Below are 20,720 nucleotides of genomic sequence, written 5' to 3'. Positions count from 1 at the left end.
GCAGGATTTTCTAGTTAAGGCTGTGGCTTCGGCCTAGTCCGTGGCCTTTTCCCAGGATCATGGCGGACTAGGCCGAAGCCACGGCTTGGCCTAAAAACTCCTGCCCGCAGCTCCTTAGGACCGGCGCGGTGTCCATCAGAAAAAAAAAAAACTTGATTTGAATCGTTAATCGAGTTTTTTTTTTTTAAATCGCAGATTTTTTGGGGGCCAAAATCGCCCAGTTCTAAAACAAACATCACAGAACCACATGTTTTCTCAGAGTTTGCCATACAAATATAAATGTTATTAAATTTTACAACAGCAAACCAACAACACCACCTCACTAAATAAATACTTGCCTCTTCTCTTTAAAAGGCTGTCACCATGATCCTTTCTACATCATATAGTGATGCTCTTACCAGAACAAGTAATCACGTAAACAATCACTGACTATACTGATAAAGCAAATTTGGTGACAAGCCCAGAGCTTGCATTTTTAAAAACAGTCATAGCAGCTCCCATATTTCTATCCTCATTAAACTGAATTAGGTTGATGAAAGTAATAAATGTTTTAAGTCATCATGAAGAACTGTGCACATGCTCTGTGTTCTAATAACCCTATTAGTATATTATGGTTTGCATACATACATCATGCATCTGTAATCATACATTGAACTAATATGGAAAATATATAGCTGTATAAGCACTGGAAGAATATTAATGACACAAATACAGAATCTAAGCATCAGTATATTGTGATCAGGACCATTCGTTTTGGTTCTAGAGTATGAAATTACACAGTGACAGCTTGACAGGCACCCATTTGGAATCCTTTACCCATAAGCAGAAAGAAAGCTGAATTTTTTGGTCACCTATGACTGTGTAATTTTTTTCGAATATAAAATCGTATCAATATAAAATTATATATATATATATATATATATATATATATATATATATATATATATATATATATATACACAGTACAGACCAAAAGTTTGGACACACCTTCTCATTCAAAGAGTTTTCTTTATTTTCATGACTATGAAAATTGTAGATCCACACTGAAGGCATCAGAACTATGAATTAACACATGTGGAATTATACATAACAAAAAAGTGTGACACAACTGAAAATATATTTCATATTCTAGGTTCTTCAAAGTAGCCACCTTTTGCTTTGATTACTGCTTGGCACACTCTTGGCATTCTCTTGATGAGCTTCAAGAGGTAGTCACCTGGCGCAGCACCCCATCACTCTCCTTCTTGGTCAAATAGCCCTTACACAGCCTGGAGGTGTGTTTGGGGTCATTGTCCTGTTGAAAAATAAATGATGGTCCAACTAAACGTAAACCGGATGGAATAGCATGCCGCTGCAAGATGCTGTGGTAGCCATGCTGGTTCAGTATGCCTTCAATTTTGAATAAACCCCCAACAGTGTCACCAGCAAAGCACCCCCACACCATCACACCTCCTCCTCCATGCTTCACGGTGGGAACCAGGCATGTAGAGTCCATGCGTTCACCTTTTCTGCGTCGCACAAAGACACGGGGGTTGGAACCAAAGATCTCAAGTTTGGACTCATCAGACCAAAGCACAGATTTCCACTGGTCTAATGTCCATTCCTTGTGTTCTTTAGCCCAAACAAGTCTCTTCTGCTTGTTGCCTTTCTTTAGCAGTGGTTTCCTAGCAGATATTCTACCATGAAGGCCTGATTCACACAGTCTCCTCTTATCAGTTCTAGAGATGTGTCTGCTGCAAAAGGTGGCTACTTTGAAGAACCTAGAATATGAAATATATTTTCAGTTGTTTCACACTTTTTTGTTATGTATAATTCCACATGTGTAAATTCATAGTTTTGATGCCTTCAGTGTGAATCTACAATTTTCATAGTCATGAAAATAAAGAAAACTCTTTGAATGAGAAGGTGTGTCCAAACTTTTGGTCTGTACTGTATAATATATATATATATATATATATCTATATATATATATATATATATATATTTAAAATAACCTTCTGGTCAGTTTTAAGCCGTGAGACCTTCAAATGTCTTTAAAATTGTTTGAAGAATCATAAGGGTAATGTGACTTCTTTTCAAATTCAGCATATTGAAAGAGTTGTTTGGTGTAGGAGAGGAGGTGATCTGCATGGCAAACTTTTGGATAGAGAAGTATACTAGATACGTAGGCATCACTCCACAGCCTCCAATGGTTTGAACTATCAATGGGAAAGTTTTCTTTAAATGTTTGTATTTACATTTTTACTCTAGACTGCTTGACAGGCACCCATTTGGAGTCCTTTCTCCTTTAAAATCGGTGATTTGGACACCAAGTGGATGCCTGGCATGTGCCGATATACAGTGCCTTGAAAAAGTAGTCATACCCCCTTGACATTTTCCACATTTTGTAGTGTTACAACCAAAAACGTAAATGTATTTTATTGGGATTTTATGTGATTGACCATCACAAAGTGGCACATAATTGTGAAGTGGTTTTCATTTTTTTTTTTTTTTTACAAATAAATATCTGAAGAGTGTGCATTTGTATGTAGCCCCCTTTACTCTGATACCCCTAACTAAAATCTAGTGGAACCAACTGCCTAATTAGTAAACAGAGTCCACCTGTGTGTAATTTAATCTCAGCATAAATACTGTTCTGAGAAGCCCTCTGAGTTTTTTTTAGAGAACCTCATTGAACGAACAGCATCATGAAGGCCAAGGAACCCACCAGACAGGCCAGGCATAAAGTTGTGGAGAAGTTTAAAGCAGGGTTAAGTTATAAAAATATTCCAAGCTTTGAACATCTCACGGAGTACTGTCCAATCCATCATCTGAAAATGTAAAAAGAGTATGGCTCAACTGCAAACATAGCAAGACATGGCCATCGACCTAAACTGACAGGCCGGGCAAGGAGAGCATTAATCAGAGAAGCAGCCAAGAGGCCCATGGTAACTCTGGAGGAGCCACAGAGACCCACAGCTCAGGTGGGAGAATCTGTCTACAGGACAACTATTAGTTGTGCACTCCACAAATCTGGCCTTTATGGAAGAGTGGCAAGAAGAAAGCCATTGATGAAAGAAAGCCATAAGAAGTCTCGTATGCAGTTTGCGAGAAGCCATGTGGGGGACACAGAAAATATGTGGAAGAAGGTCAAATGAGACCAAATTTTATCTTTTTGGCCTAAAAGCAAAATGTTGCGGGGATGCTCTTCTTCAGCAGGGACATGGAAGCTGGTCAGAGTTTATGGGAAGATGGATGGAGCCAAATACAGGGCAATATTAAAAGAAAACCTGCTAGAGTCTGCAAAAAGACTTGAGACTGTGACCAAAGTTCACCTTCTAGCATGTACATTTAAATTTTTGGTTGTAATATGACAAAATCTGGAAAGTTTCAAGGGGTATGAATACTTTTTTAAGGCGCTGTAAATAATAGCCTCTTGCAGGTTGTATCTTAAAGGTATATAGGCTATGTATAGGAGTTGGGATATTTTTTATCTTGTGACCTTTTCTCTTCTTTTCCATTTGTACCCCTTTTCTTTACATGCATTTAATTTTTTTGGAAGTACAATTTATATTCCAATTAAGATTATGTATCAAGTTTCTTTATATTAGCTTAGGTTGGGAGTTTATTTTATGATTTGTTTTGTAATGTAAAATGTAAAATATTGACTTGGCTGGGTTGCACAAGGTAGTCTCTGAATTATTATTGGGAGAGATGCCGCTTTGTTGCTGGCTCCTTGTGCTCAAGGCTGTATTTAAATAAAAGGAAGTCAAAGCCCTGATATAATTCCTATTGACATTTTTTTTTATAACAATATTTTTGTTGAGTATTTTCAGCTGCTGCTGCTGGAGGGTGAGAAAGTGCATTCCACATAAAACAAAGTTTGATTCTGCCGAGAACAGTTGCTGGGGACAACTCTTCTAATGTTCAGCCTATCCTTCTGTTCAACCAGTACATAGGGGGGTTTGATCACCTAGAGCTTTTTGCAGGTAGAACGTGCATAATATTGAGCTATGCAATGAAAAAAGACATTTTTTTTTAAATATAAATGTGCTAGGAGTAATGGGAAGCATGCAGAATTCTTTGGAAAAAGTGCAGAAAGGTGAACTAACACACACACACCCACATATATATAGTAGTGGCCAAAAATATTAGCTCCCCTGCACTTCTGTCAGATAATATAATGCACCACCACTTTGTCCAAAACATTTTTTTGCAATTACAAATGTTTAGGCATTCTCATGTTTTATTTCTTTTGTTTGTATTGGTTTGACACAAAAAAGTGGAGAAACAAAAACCAAATCTGACACATTCCATGTAAAACTCAAAGGCCCGGATTCAGAAAGGAGTTACGTCGGCGTATCTCCAGATACGCCGTCGTAACTCCGAATGCGGGGCGTCGCATCTCTGCGTCTGATTCATAGAATCAGATACGCCTCAATGTTGCCTAGATACGAGTGGCGTAAGTCTCCTACGCCGTCGTATCTTAGGGTTCAATATTTACGCTGATCGCTAGGGGCGCTTCCCAAGACTTCCACGTCGAATATGCAAATTAGGTAGATACGCCGATTCAGAAACGTACGTCCGCCCGGCGAATTTTTTTACGTTGTTTTACGTAAGGCTTTTTCCGGCGTAAAGTTACCCCTGCTATATGAGGCGTAGCTAAGTATGGACGTCGGGCCAGCGTCGAATTTTGCGTCATTTACGTCGTTTGCGTAAGTCGTTCGCGAATAGGGCTTTGCGCAAGTTACGTTCATGTTGAAACCAATGAGGCTTTGCGGCGTAATTTGGAGCATGCGCACTGGGATACGTCCACGGACGGCACATGCGCCGTTAGTTAAAAACGTCATTTACGTGGGGTCACACTAAATTAACATAAAACACGCCCACATCTTCCAATTTTGAATTAGGCGGGCTTACGCCGGCCCTCATACGCTACGCCGCCGTTACTTAGGGCGCAGGTTATTTCTGAATACAGAACCTGCCTCACTAGGTTACGACGGCGTAGCGTATCTGAGATACGCTACACCCGCACAAAGTAACGCCGGGCTTTCTGAATCCGGCCCATTATGGTAAAAAAAAAACACCCATAAATGGTTTAAGACAAAGCACTGGAGAGTACTGAACTGGCCAGCAATGAGTGCAGATCTAAATCCCATCGAGCACCTGTGGAGAAATCTCAGAATAGCAGTAGGGAAAAGGAACCCTTCCAATCTGAGAGACTTGGAGCAGTTGGCAAAAGAAAAGGGATCCAAAATACCAGTAGAGAGGTGCAAAATACTCATTGATGGTTACAGGAAGTGATTAGATTCAGTTATAGTTTTTCCAAGGGGTTTGCTACCAAATATTAAATTGAGGGTGCCAATAATTTTGTCCAGTACATTTTTGGAGTTTTGCACGGAATGTGCAAGTTTTGGCTTTTTGTTTCTCCACTTTTTGTGTCCTACCAATACAAACAAAAGAAATACATTTGAGAATGCCCAAACATTTGCAATTGCAACAATTTTCTGGGTGAAGTGGTGCATTACCTGACAGAAATGCAGGGGTGCCAATATTTGTTATAAAAAGAAAAAAAAATATTATATATATACACACACATATATACACATACAGATACATATACTGTACAACATTTTTTTATATAATGAACACAGATATATTTACTTCTTGCAAGCGGCAGTTGGAACTTCTTTTATTGGCCCAAATAACTGTACTTTTCAGAAAGAGAGCTGAAAAGATTACGGGGGGACGGGGGGGGGGGACGGGGGGGGGGGCGGGGGACGGCTGTAGGCACTGCTGGGCTTTCTTATTAGGAAGTCCTCCTCTGGACTTCCTAATTAGCTCATAATAAAAAGTGAAAAACAGCTTTCAGTCATCGTCCATTTCTTGCCACAGAAAATATGTTTATAATAGACCAGGGTTTTTCAACCAGGATGCCACAAAGAGTCCTCAGGGATTCTGTGGACACATCCCAGTCTGAGCGCTACTCTGTGTTAACTCCCATGCAGTGCGACTCTGTGAGGAGAGAGAGAGAGAGTACAGTATGCATGGCTCTTTCCGCCTCACTGCAGCTATGTGTACTATTGCCGGCAAAGTAGAAAGCTGTGCGGGCTGCCACCCTTGTCGTACCAACTGATAACATCATTCTTTGTTAAGGACATGTGGGGCGGCACTACGGCTTTCTGCTTTGCCAGCAATCACACATCACAGGCATTAACGCCCATCCCATAGTTGGGGAAGGCAGCGTGGGAAGAAAAAGGGCAACGGCAGCTGATCATATTTTACTGGGAGAGGATGCAGAGCAGTAGGTGGTCATCCATTGGGGAATAAAGGAAGAGGAAGCATAGAGAAGTGATTTGAAACAGGGAGGGAGAGAACACTGCATGGGAGCTAAGCACAGCCCACATTTGTGCTAGGCGTGGGGGATTTGGTGCGGATCTGTGCTAGGAGGAGGAATTAGAGGAAGGGGGGTTGCGCTAGGAGGAAGGATTTGGTGGGGGATTTGTGCTAGAAGGGGGAATTTGGAGAAGTTACAACCTAAGACCACTGAACTTTGACTCACAGACTATTTTAGGGCTTGGTCACACCAGGTGCAGTGAGGTAATATGTGGGAAATCACACTTTTTTCTGTACCTCAAAAAATTGTGCTGCCCTTTGCAGTCACATGTAAGCACCATTATTCGTTGATAATGACGTGTAAATTCCCACCCATTAAATAAATGCAACTTGCGCAAACACGCATAAAAGTGCATGCTTTACTGCACCTCCTGGTGTGAACAAGCCCTCGGACTGGTGTGCCCCAGGATTGTGCACAGTTCTAAATGGTTCCTTGACTGAAAAATGGCTGAAAAAACTGTAACAAACCATTCCATATGGTCACCTTTACAAGTCAAAGTTTTTTTTTTTATTATTGAATAGTAAGTATTTTGGAACACCCATTTTACCTTGACTTACGCATAAATATAGACTTAAAACAGGCGTACTGGTGGTTTTTATGTCTCTGACCTTTGCAGAGTTGGAGCAGAATCCAAGCATTATCATTATACCAAAACCTCATAGACCTAATCTGTTTCCCATTTCACATAAATGAGATCCCATGCCTTTAGCAAATATGATCAGAACGCATACTTGGGGTGGGGGGTGTAAAGTACAGGCTAGTCTGAGAAGGCCAATCAGACATCTCCACTTGGAGGTTGGAGGTATGAGACCTTCAATTGGTGAAGGGTAAAATGGATGGACATACAGCCAGTTAAGTATGGTAGTCATTCAAATGTGTAGACGTGGCTGTGGTATGGCACTATCAAAGGGACGTAATGAATCTCCATTAAATAGCCCATGACAAAAAAAAGCACATGAGGAACTCTCGAAATAAAGATTGGCATCATTTATGTAGCTGACCTAGCAGTGGTACTGTGGGAAAAAAAATTGTAAGCCATTTTTTAAATAAAGCCTAAGCTTTCTTTAGGAATGAAACCTCTCAAAAACAGTCAACCTAAAAGTGACAGATTGTCATTAGACTTCTAGCTACCTCTCACGTAATTTCCAGCAACCTTCCCTCAAGTGGTAAATACAATTTAATCAATATAGCAACCACACATCCAGTTATCTAATACTAACATTTTGAGTATCATTTTCATACTTAGTAGGTGGTCATCGTGTTACTTTATAATTGTCTCTGACAGAGAGACAGAAAACTAGAGAGAGAGGCTGATGACCTCTGGTGTACATTATACTGTAGCTTAGATTGTTAAAATTACAAAAATCATAAATTCAGTATCTCTAAATTAGGAAATTTAGTAAACTTTTGATGAGGGCCATTTGGGTGATTTATGTATAATTATGGTTTAAAAAAGAAGCCAAACAACAATGTGATAATAAATGGCTTTGTATGACACTATCTTTAAATAAAATAAAAGTTTTATGGTATGATTAGTCCATATTTACAATATCAATGGCAACATTTCAAGATTTCTGCCAGGGTTTGCAAACTTTTGAGGACAACTGTATTTCTATTGATAGAAACAATAGATTGTTCCAAATTCCTTTTGTTCAAAAAAAATAAATAAAAAAATCTATATTCTGCAATACACGCACACTAGTATGCATATTCTTCCAAGAAAGCTTATAGGCATAAAGCATGAATCTTAAAAAAAAAAAAAGATATAACTGACTGCATTTTAATTTCTATAACGTGCATTTACAAGAACTATGCATATAAATACAACGCAATTCCTGGGAAGGCTCCACACATTGGGATTACTAAGAAACGCACCATCATAATAATTACAGTTAACCTTCGGCTTTCACAACAGACAGCAATAAGAGGCACCTTATCTCCTTCGCTGATTCAAGGAAAAACACACATACACACACATATACCTGCTTTAACCACAGGAGATGGGAGACTCTGAATTGTGAGATCGCCCTGCAACATCCACTTTGGAAGGGTACGTTTTCTTGGTGCAGGTCTGGATTGTTCTACATCCACTTTATAGGTTACAGCACTGGACTGAAATAGACAAATGTAACAGCATATCACAAAAGATGAATTATATACCCCTTAAATTAAACTGGTCTTAATTGAAGAAAAAAAAAAAGAATCTACAGAAATAATAATGAAGTGGTAATCAATAGAAGCAAAGCTTGTAATTTAGACTTGTACGAATCAAAATTCCATTTCTTTTAGGTCTGTGAGGGCTATTTATTTGCTTCAGAGACAACTTACGATTGTTAAGAAGTTACAATTGGGTTACTATATTTTTACTACATATTCTGTCCAGATCTACAATGTATAACATGTTAAAGCGGGAGTTCACCCAATGATCTTTTTTTTCTCTCTTTTCCCCTTAGATTCCTGCTCGTTTTGTCTAGGGGAATCGGCTAGTTGTTTTAAAATATGAGCCGTACTTACCATTTTCGAGATGCATCTTCTCCGTCGCTTCCGGGTATGGGTCTTCGGGAGCGGGCGTTCCTTCTTGATTGACAGTCTTCCGACGGTCCCATCCATCGCGTCACTAGTAGCCGAAAGAAGCCGAACGTCGTTGTGGCTCTATACTGCGCCTGCGCACCGACGTTCGGCTTCTTTCGGAAAATCGTGACGCGATGGATGCGACCGTCGGAAGCCTCTCGGAAGACTGTCAATCAAAATAGGAACGCTCAGTCGCGCAGCCCATACCCGGAAGCGGCGGAGAAGATGCATCTCGTAAACGGTAAGTACAGCTTATATTTTAAAACAACTAGCCGATTCCCCTAGACAAAACGAGCATCCATCTAAGGGGAAAAAATGTTATGTACAGGTGAACCCCCGCTTTAACAAAAGTACAGAGACCATGTGGTGCCCGCTGTGTTAAACTCCTTCTCAGGCTGTACATAGGGCTTTGACTTATTCTTATGTGGACATTAAAGTGTTTGTTACCCCAGCATTTCATTTTCTTGATATGTGCCTTCTGTATAATGCACTTGTATGAAACAATGTTCTGTTCTCTTAGTATTGCTTCCTTTGAGTGAAATCTCTGGTGTTCCGGCTAATCCCTCTGTTTTCCTATTAAAACCTGACCACACTAAGCTGGAGAACACACCGTGGTCAGCCTCTAGCTATGCTGAGAACTCAGTGTGCGCTCCTCCAATGATCATACTCGTCCCGACATGCCCCCACTGCATTTATAATGTTATATCTATATATATATATTCACTCTATTGGTTATGTGGTATGAGTGATATGATGATGCACAACATCCTCAGTAGCCATTCGATGTGGACAATCCCCTATGATTCACGTTTGCATCACTCCACTGACAAACGAGTGTGCATTAACGTTGTTTATTTTAACCTGTTTAAGCTGTAAAGTGAATCCTTTCCCTCTGTTCCCTTGGATTAATATCCTCGGTAGTTTCATGAGGTACTGGTTTCTTTTACATCTTATCACCATTATTGTTTATGACCTTCTGGTCATTACCTTATGGTCTGTTGTTTTTTTTTTTTTTTTTCCTTAACTTTGCCCTTAGTTATAATGGCGAATCGCTAGTCGCTCGGGACGTGTGTCCACGCTGGCCCCGCCTGCTGCTATGCTATTTAAGCGGTGACGCAAGACGCCTCCTCACACCCCGTGACCAAGTCCTATTGGATGAAAGTTGGGAGGAGATGTAGTGACGTCACCGCTTGTGAGGAACTAGCTCCGTTACCGGTCGGAGCTTTCGTTTTTGCTGTTTTTCCTGATTTGAAGCTGTAAGTGCTATATATTTTTTTATTAAACCCTATACAAACGTTATTACACCATATGGCTCTCTTCTCCTTATTAATGGATCGTTGACCTGTTTGAGGATTGCTCCATTTTGAAGACCCTTGTGCTGGCTGCACACACACATCTCAAGTTTGTTTTCTGCCTTTCTCATTCAAAGATCTGGTAAGGACCAGTGTGTTCTGTGGTGGTGGTTTTTGTCACACTGTCCTTTTGCCAGTCACTGGGTGATGTTATGCATTAGTGTTTTATACAATATCACACTATTGAAGCCCTATTGTTTTGTTTTTTTCTGGTTCATCGCTGCTGGACTGTCGGGAGGTTTTGTCCTGGATTTGATCCCCTGTACAGCCCAGGTTACGGCTACCTGCTTGAATTGATCCATTTGGGATCGCTAACTTCGGTAAGGGTCTGCTATATCGGACAGCTGTGATCCAGTTTTCAATATTCACTGTTGGGACACTCTTATGAAGCTGATTCTTCACTGAATTGCACCAAATTTTTGTTTCACTAATTTTTTATTTTGGAAAGACGTACCTACTTTCACCATTGGACATTTTTTCTGAATATTTAGGCTTTGCTGAGACCTAATTTTACTAGCGCAACTCCATCTTTTTCACATGTTATTTTGTTTTGTATAAACATTTTGAGTTTGCAGCTTTCCTTTATGTACTAGATAAGCGCACTGTTTCTCCACTTTATTATTTAATGTTATATCTATACACAAATGTTTCGCCTTTCATTTCAATTTTAAACTGAATGGGTTGTTTTACATGGTGATCGTTTACAATTACTTTAACCACTTAAGCCCCGGACCAATACGCTGTCTAAAGACCCAAGGTGTTTTTACAATTTGGCAATGCGCTGCTTTAACTGGTAATTGCGCGGTCATGCAATGTTGTACCGAAACGAAACTTGCGTCCTTTTCTTCCCACAAATAGAGCTTTATTGTGATGGTATTTGATCGCCTCTGCGATTTTTATTTTTTGCGATATAAACGCAAAAAGACCGTAAATTTTGAAAAAAAAATATTTTTCTTATAACAAAAAGTAAAAAATATCGAATAAACTAAATTTTAGTCAAACATTTAGGCCAAAATGTATTCAGCCACATGTCTTTAGTAAAAAAAATCGCAATAAGCGTATATTTATTGGTTTTCGCAAAAGTTATAGCGTCTACAAACTAGGGTACATTTTCTGGAATTTACACAGCTTTTATTTTATGACTGCCTATCTCATTTCTTGAGGTGCTAAAATGGCAGGGCAGTACAAAACCCCCCCAAATGACCCCATTTTGGAAAGTAGACACCCCAAGGAAACTGCTGAGAGGCATGTTGAGTCCATTGAATATTTAATTTTTTTGTCCCAAGTGATTGAATAATGACGAAAAAAAATGTTTACAAAAAGTTGTCACTAAATGATATATTTCTCACACATGCCATGGTTATATGGGGAATTGCACCCCAAAATACATTCTGCTGCTTCTCCTGAGTACGGGGATACCACATGTGTGGGACTTTTTGGGAGCCTAGCCGCATACGGGGCCCCAAAACCCAAGCACCGCCTTCAGCATTTCTAAGGGCACAAATTTTTGATTTCACTCCTCACTACCTATCAAGGTTTCGAAGGCCATAAAATGCCAAAATAGCAAAAAAAAAAAACAAATGACCCCATTTTGGAAAGTAGACACCCTAAGCTATTTGCTGAGAGGCATGTCGAGTCCATGGAATATTTTATATTTTGACACAAGTTGCGGGAATATGACAAACTGATTTTTTTTTTGCACAAAGTTGTCACTAAATGATATATTGCTCACACATGCCATAGTTATATGTGGAATTGCACCCCAAAATACATTCTGCTGCTTCTCCCGAGTACGGGGATACCACATATGTGGGACTTTTTGTGAGCCTAGCCGCGTACGGGACCCCGAAAACCAAGCACCGCCTTCAAGATTTCTAAGGGCATACATTTTTGATTTCACTCCTCACTACCTATCACAGTTTTGAAGGCCATACAATGCCAAGATGTCACACAACCCCCCCAAATGACCCCATTTTGGAAAGAAGACACCCCAAGCTATTTGCTGAGAGGCATGTTGAGTCCATGGAATATTTAATTTTATGGCCCCAAGTGATTGAATAATGACCAAAAAAAAAAAAAAATTTTACAAAACGTTGTCACTAAATGATATATTTCTCACATATGCCATAGTTATATGTGGAATTGCACCCCAAAATACATTCTGCTGCTTCTCCTGAGTACGGGGATACCACATGTGTGGGACTTTTTGGGAGCCTAGCCGCGTACGGGACCCCGAAAACCAATCACCGCCTTCAGGATTTCTAAGGGCATAAATTTTTGATTTCACTCCTCACTACCTATCACAGTTTCGAAGGCAATAAAATGCCAAAACAGCACAAAACCCCCCCAAATGACCCCATTTTGGAAAGTAGACACCCCAAGCTATTTGCTGAGAGGGATGTTGAGTCCATCGAATATTTAATTTTTTTGCCACAAGTCACTGAATAATGACCAAAAAAAAAAAAATTACAAAACGTTGTCACTAAATGATATATTTCTCACACATGCCACGGTTATATGTGGAATTGCACCCCAAAATACATTCTGCTGCTTCTCCTGAGTACGGGGGATACCACATGTGTGGGACTTTTTGGGAGCCTAGCCGCGTACGGGGCCCCGAAAACCAAGCACTGCCTTCAAGATTTGTGTGAGTGAAATCAAAAATGTATGTCCTTAGAAATCTTGAAGGCGGTGCTTGGTTTTCGGGGTCTCATACGCGGCTAGGCTCCCAAAAAGTCCCACACATGTGGTATCCCCGTACTCAGGAGAAGCAGCAGAATGTATTTTGGGGTGCAATTCCACATATAACCATGGCATGTGTGAGAAATATATCATTTAGTGACAACTTTGCGCAAAAAAATATATATATATATATATATATATTTATATTTCCCGCAACTTGGGTCAAAATCTAAAATATTCCATGGACTTAAGATGCCTCTCAGCAAATAGCTTGGGGTGTCTACTTTCCAAAATGGGGTCATTTGGGGGGGTTTTCAATTGTCCTGGCATTTTATGCACAACAATTAGAAGCTTATGTCACACATCACCCACTCTTCTAACCACTTGAAGAAAAAGCCCTTTCTGACACTGTTTGTTTACATAAAAACATATTATTTTTTTGCAAGAAAGTTAAGTTGAACCCCCAAACATTATATATATTTTTAAAGCAAAGGCCCTACAGATTAAAATGGTGGGTGTTGCAAATTTTTTTTCCACACAGTATTTGCGCAGCGTTTTTTCAAACGCATTTTTTGGGGAAAAAATACACCTTTTTTTATTTTAAAGCACTAAAACACACTATATTGCCCAAATTATTGATGAAATAAAAATTATGATCTTAGGCCGAGTACATGGATACCAAACACGACATACTTTAAAATTGCGCACAAACGCGCAGTTGCGACAAACTACATACATTTTTAAAAGCCTTTAAAAGCCTTTACAGGTTACCACATTAGATTTACAGAGTAGGTCTACTGCTAAAATGACTGCCCTCGATCTGCCCTTCGCGGTGATACCTCACATGCATGGTGCAATTGCTGTTTACATATGACTCCAGACCGACGCTTGCGTTCGCCTTTGCGCAAGAGCAGGGGGGGACATGGATGCTTTTTTTTATTTTTTTATATATTTATTTCGCTTTTTTTATTTTATTTGTTAACTGTTCCTTCCATTTATTTATTTTTTTACCATTTTTATTGTTATCTCAGGGAATGTAAATATCCCTTATGATAGCAATAGTTAGTGACAGGTACTCTTTTTTTTTTTAAATGGGGTCTATTAGACCCTAGATCTTTCCTCTGCCCTCAAAGCATCTGACCACACCAAGATCGGTGTGATAAAATGCTTTCCCATATTCTCAATGGCGCCGTTTATATCTGGGGGGGGGGGGACATTCACTCCCACTGAATGTAAAAGCAGTCTAGAGGCTAATTAGCCACTAGGACTGCTTTTACATGAAAGCCGACCGCTGGCTGAAAAGAATGATACCAAGATGATGCCTAAACCCGCAGGCATCATTCTGGTATAACCATTCAAAGTCCAGCAACATACCAGTACGTTGATGGTTCTTGTTGGACATGTATTGTAATCTTTTTTTTTTTCATGCAGCCTGTTGGCTGAACAAAAAAAAGATTGATCGGTGGGTATGCCCACCATTAGAATACCTCCCTTCATCCACCCACTTCTAATGATGGGCATACATGCACCATTTATATATGCCGAAGCATGGGGGCATCCTCCCGCAAAAAAGTTATGCCGCGTACGGTCGGACTTTTCTATGCCGCGTACACACGGTCGGACTTTTCTATGCCGTGTACACATGGTCAGACTTTTCCACAGGAAAGCCTCCGTAGGAATGTCAACCGTATGTACGCGGCATTAGGAGCAAAATCGCTCCTCCGCCCCTAATGCCCCCATGCTCCGGCATATATGCTCTTTTTTGAACTGTAGTGGTGAAATCACCTCCTACAGCATTGGAGTCGCGGCTTTATATATCGTGGGAGCAAACGCTGTTGCTGTCACGCTAAATAAATCCGCACTGCAACTGAATGGCGTACCTGCTAAGCAAATGATGGTTAACATTAAAACAAAGTAACATTCCAGTATAACAGTAAGATCATACCATTCCCGCAAATCAAATACCTATAAAAAAACATAGTAAAAAATAAAAAATTTTTTAACGCAACCTGTGCCTAAAATATATATATGCCGAAGCATAGGGGCATCCTCCCGCAAAAAAGTTATGCCGCGTACGGTCGGACTTTTCTATGCCGCGTACACACGGTCGGACTTTTCTATGCCGTGTACACATGGTCAGACTTTTCCACGGGAAAGCCTCCGTAGGAATGTCAACCGTATGTACGCGGCATTAGGAGCAAAATCGCTCCTCCGCCCCTGCTGCCCCCATGCTTCGGCATATATGCTCTTTTTTTTAACTGTGGTGGTGAAATCACCTCCTACAGCACTGGAGTCGCGGCTTTATATATCGTGGGAGCAAACGCTGTTGCTGTCAAGATAAATAAGTCCGCGCAACAGCTGAATGGCGTACCTGAAAACAGTAAAATAAATTACATACCTGAAAAGCAAGCATGAAAAAACATAACAACAATAAAACTTTGCAGAATAGAATACAGTAAAAAAGAGCAGAACAATAGAGAGAGAATAGAGAGGGAGAGAACAATAAAACGACAACTATTTTTTTTTTTTTTTTTTTTATATTTTTTTGTGTGTTTTTATTTTTTACTTTTTTTTTTTTTTTTAACACTTTTTTTTGTAACTGTGAACTGTAACTTCAACTTTTCGGTTCCAGGTTTGGGTCTCTCAAAATGCGATGGCATCTTGGGAGACCCTGTGTAAGTGAGCCTAGCCTGTGAAATGTTTCACCCTACACTAATAATTAACTCGTGTGTGGAAGCGTTCAAAACATTCACCAATACAAAGACCAGGATTGGCAGGACATTTGGGACAAAAATAACGGGTGTCACGCCTAAATCCGCGCTTGGTACAGACACGACATTTTCTTTGGGGGGCTCGTTGGGTAGGGGTACTCTGGAGGACATAAGAAAAATGCCTCTCATGCAGTCGGCTTACTGCATTTGGTAGGAGATGGTGAGGTACAATACCGCCTGGATACAGGAGTTCTGTGATGATATCCCTCTGGAATTGAAGGAAGGATTCATTCCGTCCTGAAGCTCTGTATACGACATGAGCATTCAGTAGAGCCAATTGAAATAAATGTAGAGACACTTTTTTGTACCAGTGTCTCGTCTTACGGGCAATATGATACGGCGCCATTAACTGGTCGTTGAGGTCCACCCCTCCCATATTAAGGTTATATTCGTGGACACAGAGGAGTTTCTCCACAACACCAGTCGCCGTATGAATTTGGACTGTCGTGTCTGCGTGAAGGGTGGTAAGAACGAAAACATTCCTATTGTCCCGCCACTTCACAGCGAGCAAATTTTTACATCTGCAGCAGGCTCTCGCCCCCGGCCTAATACGGGCATCTACAAGCCGCTGGGGGAAGCCCCGGCGATTAGGTCGCACGGTGCCACATGCTCCAATCTGTTGATCAAATAAGTGGCTAAAAAGTGGCACGCTGCTGTAAAAATTGTCCACATACAAATGGTACCCCTTTCCGAATAAGGGTGACACCAAGTCCCAAACAATCTTGCCAGCGCTCCCCATGTAATCTGGGCATCCTTCCGGCTCTACCTGACTATCTTTTCCCTCGTAAACCCTAAAGCTCCATGTGTAGCCTGTGGCCCTGTCACAGAGCTTATAGAGCTTGACCCCGTATCTGGCACGCTTGTTGGGAATGTACTGTTTGAAAGACAAGCGGCCAGCAAATTTAATCAGGGACTCATCAACGCATACAACCTGCTGGGGATTAAACAAGGCTGCAAAACGTTCGTTGAAATGGTTTACGAGGGGCCGAATTTTGTAGAGCCGGTCAAATTCAGGGTCTCCACGTGGACGACAAAGTGCATTGTCACTGAAATGCAGGAACCGCAGGATCGCCTCGTATCGTTTCCTGGCCATGTGAGCAGAGAAAACGGGCATATGGTCGATGGGATGTGTGGACCAATACATCCGCAATGACGGAAATTTGTGTATGCCCATGTTGAGGGTAAGGCCCAGAAAGGTCTTAAATTCGGAAACCTCGAGAGGTTTCCATTCTTTGGCAAGGCGAGACTGGGGGTTAGCGGCGATGTAGGTACCAGCATATAAATTAGTCTGGTCCACAATAGATCTATAGAGATCTTCCGTGAAATACAGCGAATAAAAATCAAGTGACGTAAAGTTCGCTGTATCCACCTGAATACCGGGTTGGCCAGTGAATGGGGGAAGTACAGGTGCTGTAGAAGTGGTGGGGACCCAATCAGGATAGGCAAATTCTACAGGAAGGGCACTATGGGCAGGACGGGCCTGTCTCTGTCTTCTTCTTGGTGGCAGCGGGACACTACTTGTGCTTGCCACATCGCCAGCTTGAACTGCACTTATGGGACTCGCCACGTCACCAAGTGTTACTGCAGTGCTGGATAAACGACCAGGGTGTACTAGGCCGCTGGTGCTTGCCAATCCACCAGAAGGAATAGCGGCGCTAGTACTGGATCTCTGCTCCATACGAGGGTCCTGCGGTTCTTGCTGCTCAACAACATCAGAATGGGATCGGGTACGCCTGGCCTTAGCAGGGACCTCAACTTCGTCGTGCGAGCTATCTGACATGGAGCCGCTGTCGTAAATGGGTTCATATTCTGAGCCAGAATCTGTCAGATGCGTGACCTCCTCCTCTTCACTATCTGACATGCACATGAACTCCAAGGCCTGCTTATCATTGTACCTTCGGTTTGCCATTTTGGACTCTAAATTTAGTGGTACAATGGTAAGGATTCACAGGTAAAAAAAGCACCTGACTATAGAAAAGCAAATGTAGAAAACGCTTCAAAAAAAACTGTAAGCGATCGCAGGGATCAGGCCTGTCTCTGCGAACGCTGCAGTTATGTGTCTTGTGTTTTGTAAGTGACAGTGATCGATCGATACTGCACTTGGGTGGGTTGGGCTGGGCAGAGGGGGAAAACGCAGGTGCTAGCGGGTATCTGGGCTGATTCCGCTAACAATGCGTTTTTGGGTACCCTAAACTGCTGGGTACGCTAGTATAGATCTGATCAGATCAGGTATCGATCCGTTCAGATCCTATACCACTAAGGGGGGTGTATGCTTAGCGAGTGGGTGTAAGCGGTACTGGCTCTAACCTAACGCTGCCTGGGGCGACGCAGACCCTGACTGGCGCTAAAATTAAATTTATATCACCCGCCGGGTGATCAGGGGGTTAAACCTATTGGGTTATATACGGCGGGTGCTCTGATGCTATAAACAGCAAACTAACCAACCAGCGTCAACCGTAACACTTATACGGTGATCACTGGTGAAAGGGTTAACTAGGGGGCAATCAGGGGGTTAAAACCTTTATTCGGTAATATATGGGGGTACCTGACGCTTTCTAAAAACCTGGTGGCGAACCTAAAATAACTAAATAACTAACTGGCTAACCACGTCACCAGTGACACTTATACAGTGATCAGTGGTGAAAGGGTTAACTCTAGGGGCAATCAGGGGTTAAAACCTTTATTTATGGGGGTACCTAACGCTATATAAACCTGGCGGCGAACCTCAAAAAAAACTAACTGCCTAGCGACAACATTGACACTAATACAGCGATCAGAAACCGATCGCTTAGTGACACTGGCAATAGGGGTGAAAGGGTTAACTCTAGGGGCAATCAGGGGTTAAAACCTTTATTTATGGGGGTACCTAACGCTATATAAACCTGGCGGCGAACCTCAAAAAAAAACTAACTGCCTAGCGACAACAGTGACACTAATACAGCGATCAGAAACCGATCGCTTAGTGACACTGGCAATAGGGGTGAAAGGGTTAACTCTAGGGGCAATCAGGGGTTAAAACCTTTATTTATGGGGGTACCTAACGCTATATAAACCTGGCGGCGAACCTCAAAAAAAAACTAACTGCCTAGCGGCAACAGTGACACTAATACAGCGATCAGAAACCGATCGCTTAGTGACACTGGCAATAGGGGTGAAAGGGTTAACTCTAGGGGCAATCAGGGGTTAAACCTTTATTGGGGGGGGGGGGGTAGGGGGCTACCCTGGACCTAAAGGGGCCTAAACCTAACTGCCCTGACACTTTTTTCTGTCACACTGACACTAAAAGCAGTGATCAGAAAATAAATGATCACTGCAATCAGTGACACTGTGACAGGGGGTGATCTGGGGGTGCTGGGGGGGGGTGATCGGGGGGGGGTTATGTACCTATGTGTGCTGTGTCAGTGTGCTGTTGGTGCAACTCACAGTACTGACGTCTTCTCTCCTCTGGAACCGGACGAAAAGACCGCCAGAGGGGAGAAAACGTCACTTCCTCCCTGCCTGTGTTTACAGTTACACAGGCAGGGAGGGCTCAGGTGGAAGCTGATTCGCCGAGGGAGATCGAGAGGGGACGGCTGGAAACCAATAGCCGCCCCCTCCTCCCGGACCTCCCGTACACCGTTCCCGGCCCTCGCATGTACCGGAGGGGGTCCCGATCGGACCCCCGAACCCGGGTAAGGCGGGGACGTACATGTACGCCCATGTGCCTGTACGTGCCATATTGTGGACGTATATGTACATGCGGGGGTCGGGAACTGGTTAAATAGGAAGTCTTCCTCTTTAATTGTACCTACAGGTAAGCCTATAGTAAGGCTTACCTGTAGGTACTGTAAATATCTCCTAAACTGGTACCATTTAGGAGATATTTACTATATATATATATATATATATATATATATATATATATATATATATATATACAGCCCTCAAAAAATCCACTTGCCTGCTCACATTTTGCGAGTGGATTTTGAGGTCTGGTGAGGAAGGGCTGCCTGGGGCCCGGGGGGGGGAAGAGAGAGAGAGCCGCCCGGATGTTTAGAGCGCAGTGCGGGAAACACAGGATAACAGTTTTCATTTTAATTGCCGTGTTCCCCACCGCTCGCTGTCAGATCCAGCCCCGCCTCCTGGTCCCGGAAATTTGATAGACAGATCACCCGTCCAATCCTGGTGACGGGTGATATGTCAATCAAAGTTCCCCGGACAGGGGGCGGGGCTACATATGACGTTGCGCGGCGGGAACATGGCAAGTAAAATGAATACTGTTATCCTGTGTTCCCCACGCTGTGCTCTGATCACCTGTGCGGCTCTCCTGTTCCTTTCCTCCCCTGCACACAGGAACCAGGTAGGCTGCATAGTGGACACAGGCTGCATTTGGTAAACACAGGCTGCATGGTGGGCACGGGCTGCATTTGATGGATACGGGCTGCATGGTGAACACAGGCTGCATTTGGTGGATACGGGCTGCATTTGGTGGACACAAGGCTGCATTTGGTGGACACAAGGCTGCTTTGGTGGGCATAGGCAGCCTTCATTGGTGGGCACGGATACAGTTGTTGTTAATATTTATTTTTATAACTTAATTCTGCATAAAACATTTAAGTGTCATTTCATGAGATTTATGAGAGCGTGTTTAAAGGCGAAATTAGGGGCGGACGGGCTGGGTGGGGCAACTGGTGGCGAGTAACCCTTAAGGCCTGACTAGTAGCTCAGGACTTCAAATTTTGAGCCCTGTGTGTATATATATATATATATATATATATATATATATATATATATATATATATATTTGTAGTCAGCGTCTTCCCTCGTGATATGAGACAACCCTAATGACCAAGACCTGCGGTGTGCCTTGGCCTAGCTGGTCGGTACGCCTGAAAGAGGGCATACCCTTAGATAAGAGAATGATAATGACTGATGTCTGGAATGAAATGAAAATATTAAATGAAAAAAGGGGGACGGGAGGGTGGGTAC

General features: G+C 42.1%; 1 protein-coding gene across 1 annotated transcript in view; it reads right to left on the bottom strand.

Annotated features, from left to right (window-relative positions):
* APLF (aprataxin and PNKP like factor) overlaps nt 1-20,720 on the bottom strand; it is a gene marked incomplete at its 3' end in the record, with an annotated part of 257,052 nt that overhangs the window by 99,226 nt on the left and 137,106 nt on the right. The window contains 1 exon segment of the mRNA XM_040351267.1: nt 8,359-8,488. Within this exon segment, the coding sequence (XP_040207201.1) occupies nt 8,359-8,488 (130 nt within the window).

This window comes from Rana temporaria, chromosome 4 (genome assembly GCF_905171775.1).
Source record: "Rana temporaria chromosome 4, aRanTem1.1, whole genome shotgun sequence".
Taxonomy (NCBI): Eukaryota; Metazoa; Chordata; class Amphibia; order Anura; family Ranidae; genus Rana; species Rana temporaria.
The sequence above is the reverse complement of the archived record's forward strand: the minus strand, read 5'-3'. Positions and strand labels throughout refer to the sequence as shown.